The 15,958-nt window shown below is 54.1% G+C and overlaps 1 protein-coding gene across 1 annotated transcript in view; it reads left to right on the forward strand.

Moving 5' to 3' along the window:
* Nucleotides 1-15,958, forward strand: part of P2RX3 (purinergic receptor P2X 3) — a 29,963-nt gene that overhangs the window by 5,304 nt on the left and 8,701 nt on the right. Inside the window, exons 2-8 of the mRNA XM_026486983.4 lie at nucleotides 3,253-3,388; nucleotides 3,808-3,879; nucleotides 4,114-4,177; nucleotides 4,886-4,979; nucleotides 5,280-5,357; nucleotides 5,976-6,117; nucleotides 6,604-6,740. Coding sequence (XP_026342768.1) covers nucleotides 3,253-3,388; nucleotides 3,808-3,879; nucleotides 4,114-4,177; nucleotides 4,886-4,979; nucleotides 5,280-5,357; nucleotides 5,976-6,117; nucleotides 6,604-6,740 — 723 coding nt within the window. The remainder of the gene's footprint in view (nucleotides 1-3,252; nucleotides 3,389-3,807; nucleotides 3,880-4,113; nucleotides 4,178-4,885; nucleotides 4,980-5,279; nucleotides 5,358-5,975; nucleotides 6,118-6,603; nucleotides 6,741-15,958) is intronic.

A 15,958-nucleotide genomic window follows, 5' to 3' on the forward strand; every position in this document is an offset into this window, starting at 1 on the left:
GGTGCAGAGAGAAGTGCCACTCTTGTCTCCCCCACCCCTCTCTGCGGCCCCGTGATGGGGAGACTGTGGAACAAGGACCCTCTGGTTAGAAGCCTTGCTGTGACACCAACTAGGAGTGGGACTTAGACAGGTCACCTTACGTCTCTAAGTCTCAGTCCTTGTATCTAGAAAATGCGTTTAGGAATGCCTCCCCCAGGGATTACGGCAAGGAGAACTAATATGTCAAGAGCCTCGCCTGAAATGGGAGACCCACTAAAAGACAGCAACTATTGTCATTTCCTAGATTCCCCAACACACCTGCCCCTCCCCCACCATCCAGCTCACACCTTCCTAAGAGACCCCTCTCCTCCAGGCGCACACAGCACACGCTCCCCGTGCCCACCCCCGGCCTCCTCCCTGACTCCTTGGGGGTGGACAGAAGGGTGCCGGGACACCGCTCTGGCCTCCTTCCTGCACATTCCACCTGCCAAGGAGCTGCCACCGCCTTCCGCTCTATAAATAATAAACCAGGAACACGAGAAAAAAAATAAGTCAGAGCAGCAGAGTAAATGCCAAGAACTGAAGGCTTAGTCCTGCCCCATCTCCTCAGCCCTGGCCTCTAGAGACAGACTCAGCCCCTCTGTTCTGGAAATGAAGCGTCCCCTTATTTTGAGCTGCCCTGATGACGTCCTTGGGCCCCAAGGGGCCACTGAAATTCTTCCGCTTATTATTTAACTCAGAGAAAAAATTCTGATGTGGCCTCTCCTACCCACTGGGCACAAGAAGCATCCTTGAAGGAGGAGAAAGGGGGGGAAAGAGATAGGTTAATTATTCTTCTGAGCCCCAGGACCCTTCCTCCTGAGACTTTCCCAGGACTGGAGATGTTCCCCAAGGCCACCAGCACCAGGACCAGGATCCTGTTCAGGGTGGGAGGTGGTTCTGTGCAGTCTGCCCGGGTTGGAACCCACCTACCAGCTTGGCAAGTTAGCACAGCGCTCTGTACCTCTGTTTCCTTATCCGAAACATAAGGAGAACAACAAAGGAGTCTCACTGAGTCATGGTAAGAACTCAATGAACCCTTACCGCATAGAGCACTCAGCGGGCTGTGTTGCTTAGATGATAATAACCTGAACCCTGCTTCTCATCTGCAGATGTTCCTGGACTTTAAGGACAGGGTAAGGGGCCTTATGAAACATGTCATTAGATCACCACTCAGAGATGTGTCCATTTCATGGCGAGGCACACTGAAACTCTAGAGGGCAAATTGCCACTCTGGCTTCTACTCTGGACAGAGGTGCGCTCCGTTGGGAGCAGGGAGATCTGGGCCCTCGGCCTCACTCCCTCCACCGCACAGGGCCCCCTGCAGGGAGCTGATAATACTCATTTGGACGTAAGGTGGTGGATGAGATTTCTGTGTGAGCCGTACCTCCTTATGAGACTTGGTGAAACCCCTCCCCTTCCAAAAAAGAGAGAAGAACAGTGCTGGGAAAATAAAACACACTGCACCACAGATGTCCACACGAGCAGGGTGTTTGTAAGAGCCTTCTATGAGCCTGTGACCCTCCTAACGGTGCATTCCTCAGGACACTGCGTGCCAGACAGCAGCAACAATAAAACGGGACAGGTTAGGGAGCCATCCACCAGCGGGGGCTGTGACTCCACCCTTTCTGGGAGAGCATTCGCATTGGGAGTTCAAGCGCCTGAGGGAAGCCCCGGGATGGGGATAACTCCCAGCCCTCTCACTGAAAACAAGAGTCTCTTGCAGATGTCAGCCTGTGTGCATGAACAGGACGGGCAGGGGCCCATCCCACAGGTGACTGTGACCCCCAGCATGATCCCGGAGCTATTCCCCCCTATGGCGACCCCAGAGGTCATCCAATCCAGCCACCTTCCAACTGAACACATCTCCTTGAGTCTCCCCAGGCATGTGGAACTCACCACCTCCCACAGCAGTCCACTCTTGGACAACTTTCTGGGGCTGGAAAGCTCCTGGGCTTGAAGTCCTAACTCCCTCCTTATAAAGTCCTCAGGTCAGCTTGCCAGCCTAGCGCGCCCCCAGCTTTGTGTTCTCTGCACTACACCATCTCCAGTCCCTTCCTTCCACTCATCCTCCACCTTATGCCTCCCTGGTTAGCAGCAGAAAATGACCTTAATCCAGTGTTTCCAAAAGCACACTCCCTGATTCCACAACATGTCACCAGCATTTCTCCAAAACTAAGAGTGTGTGGCACTTTCCAAACGCATTTGATGACCTTTTCTCATCTGTGCAATGGGAACAGTGATAGCATCTGCCTCCCAGCATGCTGTCTGGCACTAGGAAGACCGGCCACAGGCTGGAAGCGTGCTGTCGAGGCGGAGAGTGGCTGGAGCCTTGAGGGCTGTGATGAGAAAGGCAGGCACCTCATAGAACTGCAGAGGGAAGAGTTGCCTGCAGGCTCTTCTTGCTGCTGGGGGAGGCTGCCAGAGTCCGCGGAGGGAGGTGAGGGTGGAAGGAAGGAAGGGAGTCCTCCCTGAGCCCGGCCTTGGGAAGAAGGCAGTACAGGTAAATGTCCACTGGGTGGCAGCACAATCCAAGAAATAAGATTTGTGGCCTCTGCCTGCTAACCCAACTCCTACCTGCCAGGGAAAGGTTCAGCACTGCCCCTCTCCTCCTCCTGCGTCTTTCTCCTCTGGCTCCTGTGTAGATGGAGACTCCAAGCTCCCAGCTCCCAAATGCCTTCACTGACTTGTTTACTGAACACCCGCTATGTGCCCGCACTTGGGATACACCCATGAGCAAAGCCTGGGATGCTCAGGGTCAGAGGCTCGGGATCCTCTGCCCCTTCTCTTTCCAGTGGCCTGCAAAGAGGTGGCCTCCCAGCCAGCGGGAATGACAATGCTATGGCGGAGGGGAGCTGCCGCCCCCCGGGGGGAGACGTTACCTTCAAGGGGGTGAAAAATGTGTTCTTCATGGATTTAAAAAAAAATCTCACTTTTCTTATGTGTAAAACACAAATATACATACAGTATATAAGCTGATATCTATAGTATTAAAATTTCATGATGGAGGCGTTAGGGGGGAAAAGTCTACAAATGGTCTTGAAGCAGGAAATGGGAAAGATGGAAAAACACCATTCTAAGCCAACCCAGGGTGAGGTCCCTCCCCTCCAGCACAGGCCTTCCCCTGGCCAGACACCTAACGGGGTCTAGTGCTGGGGAAGGAGACGTCTCCCAGCCTCTGTCTGATGGGCCTAGACCCTCCTCTCTTGCTCTCCATCCTGCTCTCCTGCCCAGGTGGGTTTTCTTGCACGAGAAGGCTTACCAGGTGCGGGACACAGCCATTGAGTCCTCGGTCGTCACCAAGGTGAAGGGCTTTGGACGTTATGCCAACAGAGTCATGGACGTGTCTGATTATGTGACCCCACCCCAGGTATGGTCCCCCTACCCCAGGGCCATGTGTGGATGCCCAGATGCTGGGGCAAGGCAAGGAGGGTGCCAATGGGATCCCCAAACCAGGGTGTGTGGCATCAGTGATCAGAGAACTCCCTCCCCAGCGGCTGGGAGGTGCTGGGGTGGGGGGGGGGCGCCCTCCAGCGTGCAGCACTAGGCATCAGGACAGCAGGGTCCTCCTCGGGCCTGTGATCAACACAAAACACAGAGGAGCAAGAGAGGCTGGGTGGGTAGGTTGGACCTGACTTGGACCCACCTCTGCCCTTTGTTAGCCCGGTGACCTTGGCCAGGTCTCTTACCCCACACCTGAGTTTCCCCATCTGTAGAATGGGGATTAGAGCAGTACCCACCTCATAGATTGGTCCTGGTGCACTTTTTTCTCTCCCTTCTCCTACCAAGGGCACCTCTGTCTTTGTCATCATCACCAAGATGATAGTCACTGAAAACCAGATGCAAGGATTCTGCCCAGAGGTGAGGGGAGGGAGGGAGGTTGAATGAAGCAGGTCAAGGAAGAAAACATTGGGGGTGGGGGGCGGTGGCAAGGAGGGGCGTGGGTGTATGAAGAGGTCTGAGTTCCAGCCTTGGAGCTGGGTCTGACCTCCACTTCCCAAAAGTCCCTGGTTATGGGGAAGCATTGGGAGCCAAAGGGCTCATCCAGGGCCAGCGCAGGGTCCTACACCCACCTGCAGACCTGTCTACCCACAGAGCGAGGAGAAGTACCGCTGTGTATCAGACAGCCAGTGCGGGCCTCAGCGCTTCCCGGGTGGGGGTGAGTGCAGCCCTTCCCCACCCCCTCACAACCCCAAAACGTTAGTGGGACCCTGGAAGGCAGCACAGCCCCCATGGGGGAGAAAGTGGGAATTGGCCTGTTCCTTGTCATTCTGCCAGCGTTTAAGATGCTCACTGTGTGCCAGACCCAGTGGGGGCTGTCCCTGGAGGAGCTCGCAGCCCAGGGACGGTGGTGACAGACAGGTGTGCTGTGAGGGAGCAAGGGCTGTCAAGGGGCAACAGTGGGTGCTGGGGAAGGGAGAGGGATTGGTTCCAGGTAGAGGGACCCACATGGCTTCCTGGAGGCAGTAACATTTTAGATGGATCCTGAAGGGTGGGAAGGAGTTGGTAGGATAGAAGGGCTTTAAAAAGAACATTCTAGGCAGAAGGAACAGCTGCAGCAAAGACTCGGAGGCAAGGAAGAGCATACTGTGCCTGGGGAACAAGAACAGCGCCCTGGTGGCAGGGCCTGAAACGTGTCAGAGGAAGGCCATCACCTCCATTTGGCTTGGCCTAGGGCTCAGGAGGAGAGGAGGGCAAGAGCTTGGTAGGGCTCCTGTACCACAGGTCCACCTCCCCTGCCCTTCCTCTTTGTCCCCTCCACCTGCAGGGTCCCTGAATGAGGGTGGTCCCTGATGAGAGGTGGGTGGGGGTGAGGGAGTAGCAAAGGGCCAGGCAGGCACCCAGAATGTGTGGCTCCCCCCTGCAGGGATCCTCACGGGCCGCTGCGTGAACTACAGCTCTGTGCTCCGGACCTGCGAGATCCAGGGCTGGTGCCCCACCGAGGTGGACACGGTGGAAATGTGAGACCCCTGCCCTGCTCTCCTTTGCCAATAGGGGGAGCTCTGTATCTCTGAGCCTGCAGAGGGTCTCCTGGGTACCCCTAGTAGTAGCCACTCCTGGGCGAGAAAGTGGCCTCAGGATGGCACCTTTCCCCCACCTCACCTGCCACCCCCCTCCCTCTGGCCCTCTGCCGCATAGCGGCCATGACCAGGTGCCGGGAGGGAAACGTCCACCAGGAAACGTGGCTCCCCGGGGCCAAAAGCCCCTTATTTCCCCTTCCTCTTCCCAAGAAGCTAAGGCCCCCTTGTTCTCACCCACAGGCCTGTCATGATGGAAGCCGAGAACTTCACTATTTTCATCAAGAACAGCATCCGTTTCCCCCTCTTCAACTTTGAGAAGTGAGTCCCAGCCCCCTCCCTAAAGCAGAAAGAAGGGCATCCACCCCACCCTGCCAGCTCATTTTCAGAGGGGTAGAGAATCCTGTCCACGCGGTTCTCCACACTTTCTCGCCCTCTTCCCATCCCCCTGGGGCTCCTATTCCCAATCTCCCAGCTGGCCTTGACCACCAAGTATTAGGTGGGCTCTGGGGCCAATCTCGCTGCCAGCCTCCTGCCCTGGGGCTTGGAACCCAGATGGGAGTTCTGCTTAAGGCAGATGAGAGACAAGTTTAGCCTGGGCCTGGAACCCAGATACCTCCAAAGGTCAGGGCCCGAGGCGGCCATCCCACTCTTTCCACCGCACCACGGAGGTGCTGAGAGAACTCAGGTGTGACTCCTGCCCCCTGAGCCCCCCAGCCTGGGAGCTGGGGGATATGAGACACAAACAACACTCAACCCTGATACGGAGAGGGGGGGATAGGAGTTGCAGGGAAGATGCAGGAACGGAGGAGACGAAGCCCATGAGTGTCCAAGACATCAGGTCCCAGATCCCCCTGCCTGGGCTGGGGAAGGCTAGAGACCTTTGTGCATGCCCCATCACGGCAGTGCTGGGCCTGGCTTCTCTCCTCTTTTCCGCAGGGGAAACCTCCTTCCCAACCTGACAGCCGCAGACATGAAGACGTGCCGCTTCCACCCTGACAAGGCCCCCTTCTGCCCCATCTTGCGGGTGGGGGATGTGGTCAAGTTTGCAGGGCAGGATTTTGCCAAACTGGCCAGCACGGTGAGGACCTAACCAAGGACTGGGGGCCCTTTGGCAGGCGGAGGGTGGAAATACCAGGAAGACGGAGCAGCGGCCAGGCAGCAGCGCCACCTAGTGGAAGCACACCAGGCCTGCAGCGGGCTCCGTGACTCACCGCGGGCTCCCAACCCTGTCCTGAGGGGCCTTGCCTCCCTCACCCTTCCCGCCAAGACTCGGGTCTCCCATTCCCGCCTTCACACTTGACCTTAGAGCTCTGAAAAAGCACACACCATGGGAAAGTGGATCCTGGATTGCTGCTGAGGGACACAAGACAAAAGCAGGATCTAGAGACCCAAAGGCCCACGCCCCTGACAGCAGTCCTTTGTTTACTAAGCAACTGTTCCAAATCACTTTCCCTCCACCTAGAGAATGGGAAGAATCACGTGTCCGTGTCTCATGACCCCCAGCCCCCACCCTGGCAGGCCATGGAGACAGCGCTTCCTCCTCATAACTAGCCCCTTTCCACAGGGTGGAGTCCTAGGCATTAAGATCGGCTGGGTGTGTGACCTGGACAGGGCCTGGGACCAGTGCATCCCCAAATACTCCTTCACCCGGCTCGATGGCGTTTCGGAGAAGAGCAGCGTCTCCCCAGGCTACAATTTCAGGTAATCCCCGGTCTCCTGGGACCTCGAGAGGAGGAGGCAGGGGCTGTTCTAAGGAGTCACACCTCCAGCAGCAAGGCATATCAGGATGAAGAGGCCCCATGCACCCCCATCAGGTGTTGGCTCAAAATCAGGAAGGACTTTCTAAGGGACAGGCCAGGTCAGCAGTCAGAGCACGTGACCGAGGTCTCCCAGAATGTGCGTGCTGTGATTCTGAGCCCTTCTTGACTCTGGCTCTGAAGCTGTCACGTGCCTAAGGAACGCCCAGGCAGCCCCTCTCCGCTACCTGCATTCTCTAAGGTTTCTGGATCCACAAAGCAGGGGCAATAGCGGGACCAGTTTACAACATGGCAAGTCTGTCTTTCTGTTCATAACCAGTACGTCTCGTTTGAGTCCCAAATAACAACCACAGTGGTCATTAGTGCTTCCATGCCGTTCCAACCAAGAGCTCCAACCAGTCTTTACATATCATCTAGTTTATATCCCTTGAGCCATAAGGAATCTTTCCCTGTTGCCCCCTCCCATCACCCCCATTTTGAAGAAAAGGAAAGAGAAGAATCCGGGGTTAACTATTTGGAAGCCGCTGAAACTGAGCAAGCCCTTGACCTTCTCCCATCCTAATTTCCCCGTCTATGAAATGGCAATAGTATCATTATCTTGGGATCCTATTGGCCAAGGTATGAAAAGCTTCAGCTCTCTGTTTTGCTTTTCCCTTGAGTTTTGAAGGCCCCGGAGTTTCTGGTAGGGCTCTGATTACATATGATAGTGATACACACGAAACAGGTGACATTGGCTAAACAGGCAGTGATGAGGGGGGAAAGTACACGTAAGAATATACTTCAGTCGCATATCCGAAGAATTGTTACTCGAACTTGGTGTTTGCCATATAATGGCAGACAGAAGCAAAAAAATAATCATTTCACTTTGTTTTTTACATTTATTTGTAGTTTTTAAACTACATCTAAAACTATGTCCCATTACACTTTATATTTAATAGTTTAAAATATATATGTATATTCTCTGGAGAGAAGAATTTTTTAAAATTGAAAGTGCTTTCATAATCAACTCCAAACTTTAAAAAACCATAGGAAACAACACATATTTTAAAGTAGGTTAAAAATACTGTTCGGCTCCCTGGCAGAAATTGGCATATTTATTCAGTGGGTACATCACACAGAAATCAATACAAAGGATATTTGTATGGTGGCTTAAAATAGCAACATATTAATAAAATTCTCAGGATCTAAAATGCAAAGTTTTCATCTTCATAACTTCCCTGTGGCCAGTGGGAATTCTTCAATTTCCCAAATAACTTACTTGGCAGGAGAGCTTAGGAAGCATGTTGGCGATTATGAGGACCCCAACCCCGGATACCACACAGCTTTAGAACAAGCTCTTTGATTTAAAGAAGCAATGGTGTGGAGTTCTTGATCTCCAGTTTATTGTGCTTTGACCACCCCTCTACCCCGACTCCCCTCCCCGGGACCCCCACACCCATCCCACAGAGCAGAACTCGAGGTGGACCTGGTCCCAAATCAGCTTGGGTTGCATTTGGGCAGACAGATCTGAGGATCTCTGAGCCTACCCCCCGGGGGCCTATGGGGAGCTGTCTGAGAGGTATGGACCCAGATAACTAATCCCCTCACCAAAGACCCCCCAGGCCAGAGTAGGGAAGGGAAAAGCTGCTCGTTTTGAACCCCCCTGTAGTTTAAAAGATTTGGGCTCTGCCCAAGCCCCCTCAGATCCCTCCCCTGGGTACCCACCCAGCATCCTCGTGTTGCCTTCAAGCTACTGGCACCACATGGACCCCCGAGGCTAAGCCTAGCACCCACATTGGGGAGGCCACAGAGAATAAAGACCACAGCCAGGTTCAGCACAGGCCACACTGCGGTTTCTGATAACGGTAAAGCTTCCGATCCCACAAATCTTCTGATCTGTGGGCACCATACTCACCGCCCTGGGGGCCGAGTTTCGTGTGGTTTTGGCGCGTTGTTCCTTACCCGCTCTGTGAAGCAGATGCCACAATCCCCCCACTTCACAGATGAGAAAACAAAGACTTGGCAGAGTGAAACAAGTTTCCCCAGGTCACAACAGCCAGTAGGCGTGGGAGCCTGGACGCAAACACATTTTGCTGGATGATTTCCACGCAGCCAGGAAGGCTGGGGACATTCATATTTGTGAATCCTCAAAAAAACATGCCCATGTGGTTGATACTCTCGTCGCTTAAAAATTAAGACCCTGAGATCCATGGAGGCTAAAGGACTAGCGGCTGCTGGAGGCACAGTTCAGGGCCTGGCCTTTTGTCTCCCAGACAAATGAGTCTGCTGCTCCCTTTCCAACAGAGGCCAGAGTTTTTCAACGTCCTACTGTTGCCATTTGCTCTGGAGGAAATGCAGTCATTCAGCCAAGAGTCAGCCTTGTTTTAATCTGCACACTCAGGCAAGAGACAGCTAGAGATTCTCATTTCCATCACTAATTACTTCTGCCGCTCCTTTCCAAATGCCCCCCCCCTTGCAGCGCTTTGCCTGTAGGATCAGAGATTTAGAGAATGTGTAGCCATTGAGGACCCCTGGGATCCCCCTAGGCTGAGGTGGCTGTCTTACCAAGGAGGAAGCAGAAATTTCAGAGGGGAGGTGACTTGCCTGAGGTTACAGGGGTGTCCTGAGGAGCCTTCGAGGTCATTTGTCCCCACTCTATCTGCATCAGTCTCACTGTGACACAGCCCCAGACATGGGGCCGCTTCACAAGATAGCCTGTCCCTCAGTGACAGCTCCAGTGATTGGAAAGGTGACCTTGTATTGAGCCAGAATGTGTCTCCCTTCGACTTCCACCCAAATTACCCGGTGCCGTCCATCTAAATTAATCTTTGTTTGTGTGATCTCTGAAGTTGCCATCTGTCCCTATACCTGAAACTTGGTGGAAAGATTTTGTTTTTACTCCTATATCTTTCTTTTTTTTTTTTTTTTAAAGATTTTATTTATTTATGTGACAGAGAGACAGCCAGCGAGAGAGGGAACACAGCAGGGGGAGTGGGAGAGGAAGTAGCAGGCTCCCAGGATGGAGCCTCCTCCCAGGAGGAGCCCGATGTGGGACTCGATCCCGGTACGCCGGGATCACGCCCTGAGCCGAAGGCAGACGCTTTAACGACTGCACTACCCAGGCGCCCCACTCCTATATCTTTCTGTACAGCTAACCTCTCCAGGAGCCACTTTGATTTGGCCCTCTTATGAAGCCTCTTTCCGAGTCCTTGAGAATGTGGCATTGGTGGGTCTGTCCGGATTAGTAGAGGGCAAAGGACAGCATTTCTAAAAACTAAGAACTGGAGAGAGTCACCAGGCACCCCAGCGGCAGGGGGTGTAGACAAGGGCCCGGTTCTCGCATCACAGGGGGACCCTCCGTTCACCGGAGCAGGATTTTAACCAGAGAGCCACATCCCCCGAGGCGCTGGGAGAGGCAGCGGCGCGTGAATGCGAGTGTTGTGTCTTTGAGTGAGCGGGTGTGTTTATTAGTGGATGAGTGTGAGTCTGTGGGTGAGTGTGTCAGTGTGGCGTGTGCCTAAGCAGGGAGTGTGTGTGTGTGAGGGTGTGTGTCAGTGAATGTATGCGAGTGCGTGTGAGTATATGGGCAGAGATGGTACAAAGACAGATTAAAAATACTGTAGCAGTCAGGGTCCCAGCAGGAAACAGATGGCACACGCAGACTGGGTAATGTGAGGAGAGTTTAATAAAGGGACTGTTTCAAAGGTGTGGGCAGGGTGTACGGAAACCACGGAGGACAGCGCAAGGCCTGGGACCAGCAACGGGACGTTGGTGACTGCCCAGGTCTGAAGGCGCGAGGGCAGGAAGCAGTTCGTGGAACCCGGAGGAGACACCGCAGTGAGGACAGGAGCTGTGACTCGGCCAGACTGCCAAATGATGCAGCCCAGGGCAGGTGGGGAAGGCAGGAGCAAGGACCAGCACCATCCTTCATGAACACTTGGAGGTCTCTAATCCTCATATGCCCCTGATGATCTCATGGACCGAATGTCCGGTAAGATGCATATACTCATAGACATGAGCCGTTTTGCAGGCATTTTCTTTGTAAAAACAAACAAAAAACAAAACCTGATTCTACAAATAAGATATAAATACATCCTCAGAGTAATAAATGCAAGTGATCCTGACACATAGGCATGAAGATGTGCAGACTCCCTTTCCTTCCTTCAGTCTTTCTTCCCTCGTAGGAAGTTAACATCTTGGACAGTGGGGCGGGCTTCCCTCTAGGGCTTTTTCTCTGCGTTTATGAAGCATAAAGTTCTGGGACTCTGAAGATCTTTAAAAGTCCATCCCCAGACCTCAGACTGAGCCCCTAGACTTAGGTTTGCAAAGCCTTTTCGTGCCTGTTTTGATAGGACTCGCAGCTCACCCCCACACCCCCATAGTAGGCTCGGAAAGACGGAGACTTGCCCAAGATTACACAGCTTAAGTAAGAGGGACATCGGAACTCAAACGCAGGGACCGATCTGTAGACCCTGCTTCCAGCACACCTTCCACCGTCACATGGTTTGCAACAAAGAAGCGAGCGGGGGGAGACGGGGCCCAGCGGTGACAGCGGGAACGGGACAATGGGACAGAGGCAAAACGGTGCGTTTAGCAACGCTGGATTCGGGATTCGTGTTTCTCCTCCGAGCACTCCTAAGGCAGCTTTGCTTCGAAAAGGCAAGGCAGTTTTGGATTTCCTGTCTTGGTGTCTGGGACAAAAAACACTTGTTCAGCTGCTAGATGTTCCTCGTGCTGGAGGTGTTTCTAGTGATGGCTTCGTGTTGGAAATGTACCCACAGCAGCTTTCCTGGAGCTCGGAAATTTGGCGCCTGCGCTGCTTCCAATGCAGAAACGTGCAGATCAGCAAGATCTTAGGCCAACTGACAGAGACGGAATCGAAAGTGCGCCCTTGGCTTTGATGCTTCTTTCTGCAATCTGGATTTTTCTCCTTCCAAAAGCCATAGAATCTGTGTTAAAAAAGCAGCCATTTCCCATCATCTCCACAGAGACGCTTGAAGGCCCCCTGACGGGGGTATATTTCTCTTGCTTTCGCCGTGATCCATTTTCCTCTTTGTGTAGGTTCGAGTGGGAGGAGAGGCCATCAGAGCAATCCTGAATTCACACAGCCTTTTATAATTTTCACGTCTAGCCTGTCCTCATGACAACCAACTTCACTGGCAGAAAACAGCGGCTCGCCCTCATCGAGGGCTTACCAGTGAGCCGGGGACGTAGCAGGTGCTCTTTGTGGATTATCTCGTCACCTCTGAAGAGAGACAACTTTATAATCTAACACTCAGAGCTTTCGTTAGCTGCCCAAGGCCGCACAGCAAATAGTGCCGGCCTGGATGTTAAATTCCAACAGCCTCCGGAGCCTGTGCTGGTAACGGCGAGTATCCTGCAGGACCCGTATGGTTACCCCCATTTTACAGACAAGGGAACTGAGGCCAAAAAGTTTACGCCCAGGAAACATCTAGCCACCTGGCTCTCGGGTAGATCCCATCCATCGATCTTCCCCTGCCTCGTTAAAGATGAACTAATAGTAATATATTTAAAAAAATCAACAACAAACCATTGTTTAACTGTCCGCCCCTGAAGCTGACTGGGTTCCTAGAATATGCGTAAGTGCATAATGCCTCCGGGTCCTCGCTAAGGGAAGGAGTCCCAGGCTGATCCAAGGACGTTGCCCCACCCCCCCGCAATGAGCCTGCCAGGAGATATTTTCCTATCAGTATAAAATCAACTGTAAAGTATATTTCAGCTGGCAAAAATCGCTTCTCACCAGGCAAAAGCTTCACGGAGAACACCACTTCCTTCACTTAGACACTCAAATTCCAGGCGCAAGTTTTCCCTCGCAAGTCCAACCCGGATCCTGCAAGTTTGTTGCTATTTTTCCTGCAACAGTTACGTGTCCCTGCTTTAGGAAGGAATTTCCATCACTCCATGGGATCGTTTCTAAACAGATGTCTGAGAGTTTCCAAGGGCTTCGTACATTGTGATAAACACCTTCCCCATTCAGCCGACATGTATCGACTGCCGACTACTGCAAATGTCAGTCCAGCGTGGAGAAGCATTCCTGAGGGCCGGAGCCTCCCAAGGCTGAAATTGGGCTGCTCAGAGAGGCTGCGAGTTTCCTCTCTCTCTCGGGGGGGTGGTCCAGGCAGCAGCAGCAAACCTCTTGTAGCTCACGAGGGAGGGCTCTGAAGATCTCTTCCAACACCATATTCTGTCAGGCTTTGTGGCTGATACAAACACGAACGAGACCAGCTCCTTTGATCACGTGGAAATGATAAACCTGAACCCAAGTAACAAAATATTTATACGAAAAATATTTTGTGCCGGAGCAAGCCGAGAGTAATTAATTATTCATCTTAAGATGAAGCTCTTTCTTAAGAGAGAGCCCAGGCTGTGGTTCAGGCCTCGCCGCGAATGCTCAGTGTGATTTTCAGCAAGTCCCAGCCCCTCCATGGGCCTCGGTTTCCTCTTCTGTGAAATGGGCTGTTTCAAGTCGATAAGGTCCCCTCGAGCTCGGAAAGTCTGAGTGAGTGTGTGTGGGTGGAACGGCCGCTGAAGCGTGCGGTATCATTTATAGACCTGTCACATTGGAACGTAGCTTCCACACCGCCCAGCAGCAGCACACCTGACAAATGATTTATTACGGTAATTGATGTTTGTACTTACTCATTCTTTATCTGTTGCTGCTCGTGACATGAGGGATCACGTGTACACACACACGCGCGCGCGCGGAAGTGTGTCAGCCCTGTCAGGCCTCAGCTTGTTGGATTCGGTGCCGTGTTGGGCTTGTCCTATCTGTTCGCAGCACAGGGGTGTCGGGGAAGGTCCCCGTGGGAAGGCCCTCTCGGCAGGGGTTTGTGAAGAAACTCACCCGGCAAGGGAGCTGAGACACTCACAGCCTAACACAGTGGGAAGCCATTCCCACCGCCAGCCCCGCACAGCCACGGCAGCCACGGACCGAACTACAGCCATGCAGGGAAGCAGTGGGCCACATGCCGGCCATCTCCCCGCCCCTCGAGGGCCCCCATTCCTTAAAGGCCCGCATTTACCAAAGAGGAAGGGAGGCAGGCAGGCGGCCTGTGGAAGTCAACCGTCGAGAGTGGTGGACACACCAGGGGCTATCCGCCTTCCTTCCACCGCTGCGCCAAAGCTGGGCCAATCAGACAAGCTCCAGCCCTGCTCCCCCCTTCCTCTCCCCTCCGGAGCTCAGTGGCTGAGGGCACCCGCTGTTCTCTCCTTCGGGCCCTGCAGCCTCTCCACAGCAGCTCAGGTGTTCTCCCAGGCACCAGCTTCACACGTCCCTGCTCACTGAGGCCACCCTGAAGTCTCCTTTCTGGCTCGTCCCTCAGGAACGGCAGGGGTGGGCACAGAGTTCAGATCCCAGCGGTGCCCCTGGCAGGCCCAGGAGCTTCTACAGCCACCGGCCAGGCTTCTGTCCAGCCTGATGAGCACTGGCTGACGTGCCCCGAAAGCTCTGCGCGTCACAGCCAGCAGCTCATGGAATCCTCCGTCACAAGCCCGCCGCTCTCGCTAGTACCCCCATTTCACATCTGGGGAGACTGAGGCTCAGGGAGGCGAAGGACTTTCCCTCAGCTTACGTAAGCTACTTCGGAGCCAGGGTTCAAGCCCAGGACTGCCTCATTCCAAAGCCCCTCCGCCCACGGCTGCACCGCCGAGCCGTCGTCACGAGGCCTGAAGGAACAGGTTGCAAGCCTCCAGCCTAGCGCTCAGCAGGGGTAAGCATGCACACGGAGTATGCCTCTGCTCTCCCCACCCCATTGCCCCTCCACAGGGGCCGGTTCCCACCCAGCCACCTGCCAGATCTAAATGTTTTCTATTTGGGAAGAAACAGCCTGATGCTACCGCCCAACACTGGCTGCACCCGAAGAATGGGAGAACTTAGAGAAGCCGAGTCAGGAGGAGGAAACGCGGAGCCAACGTTGCTAAACTCAGTCTGGGAGATGGCAGAAATCCACTGATGCCTTCAGAAAGCGTTTACCTTGCCCGTCACTGCACCAGGGAGGTCCTCGGGCAAAGGCGGTGAGATCTGGAGCACCGTCAATAGTGCAAACTGTGAAGTGCAGTCAGGTGCGCAGGTACGGAGGGAGAGGCTTGGGCCCCGCAGAGGCAGGAAAGGTAGTGCAGGGGATTTCACAGCCTCTGCCCCCCACTGATAAACGGGCTCTGGAGAAAAAGGAAACTGACAAGGGAAACACCTGATTCATCATTTTGCCAATTTCCTGGGTCTAAATACACCCCCCTTGTCAATTTCAAGCTACATGCATGAAGCCCTGAACGTTGGGAAGGTGGACCTGGGAAGAGATGCGAGCACTGACTCTGCCAGCCAGGAGGACGTGGACCCGTCAGTGCCCTCCAGGCCACCAAGGTCCTGTAGCTTCTCCGGAGACACCATGTCCTTTCCCAGGAGAAAGGGCTCGCGACTCCCTCAGCCAGGAAAGCGGCCCCCACCTCCGGCCTTCGCACCTTTCCACCCTCCATCCCTCAGGCCTCAACTCTGACATCACTTTACACGAAGCCTTCCTTGACTCACAGCCTAGGTCCGATTGTCTTTGCTAAATGTGCTCTTCCAACAGTGCTCTCTCCCCTCCAGCCCTTATGTCAGATTTTAGCTATTGATGGGTGCGTGTGGTTATTAATATTTCTCTCCCTCTGATGAGAGCAGAGCCTGTTGCCAAGGTGTCCACAGGGCCTAGCCCAGTGCCTGGCATAGGGTAGGTGTGCTCTAAACACCTGCTGGGCCCTAGTGGGTGAATAGGAGTTTGCAAGGTGGGAAGGGGAGGAGGGGGAACAGCATGGGCAAAGGCAAGAAGTCCGCGTCTGTGGGATCAGGCGGTGTGGTGTGGCTGGCACTTGAGGTGCATGGTACTGCGGGGCTTCTGCCAACAGGCAAGGAAGGTGGACTGGGCTGGGCTGCGTGCTGGTGATGTCGTGCTCGCCAACTGCATTTCCCAGCCAAGAAAACCAAGGCTGGAGAGGTAGGCATCGGGGGATTTGGGAGAAATCAAGGCTGGCCAGGGGGTGTCGCTCTGCCCATCCCCTTTGCAGATGAGGAGGCTGGGGATCCTTCTTCCCACACTCCATGGCTCTTCCTGTTCTGCGCCCCACCGATGACGCTGGGTGTCGAGACCCACCTTGCCAATGCAAAGGGGCCCCCAGCTGGAGAACAGA

Source organism: Ursus arctos, unplaced genomic scaffold (assembly GCF_023065955.2).
Source record: "Ursus arctos isolate Adak ecotype North America unplaced genomic scaffold, UrsArc2.0 scaffold_23, whole genome shotgun sequence".
In the NCBI taxonomy this organism is placed as follows: domain Eukaryota; kingdom Metazoa; phylum Chordata; class Mammalia; order Carnivora; family Ursidae; genus Ursus; species Ursus arctos.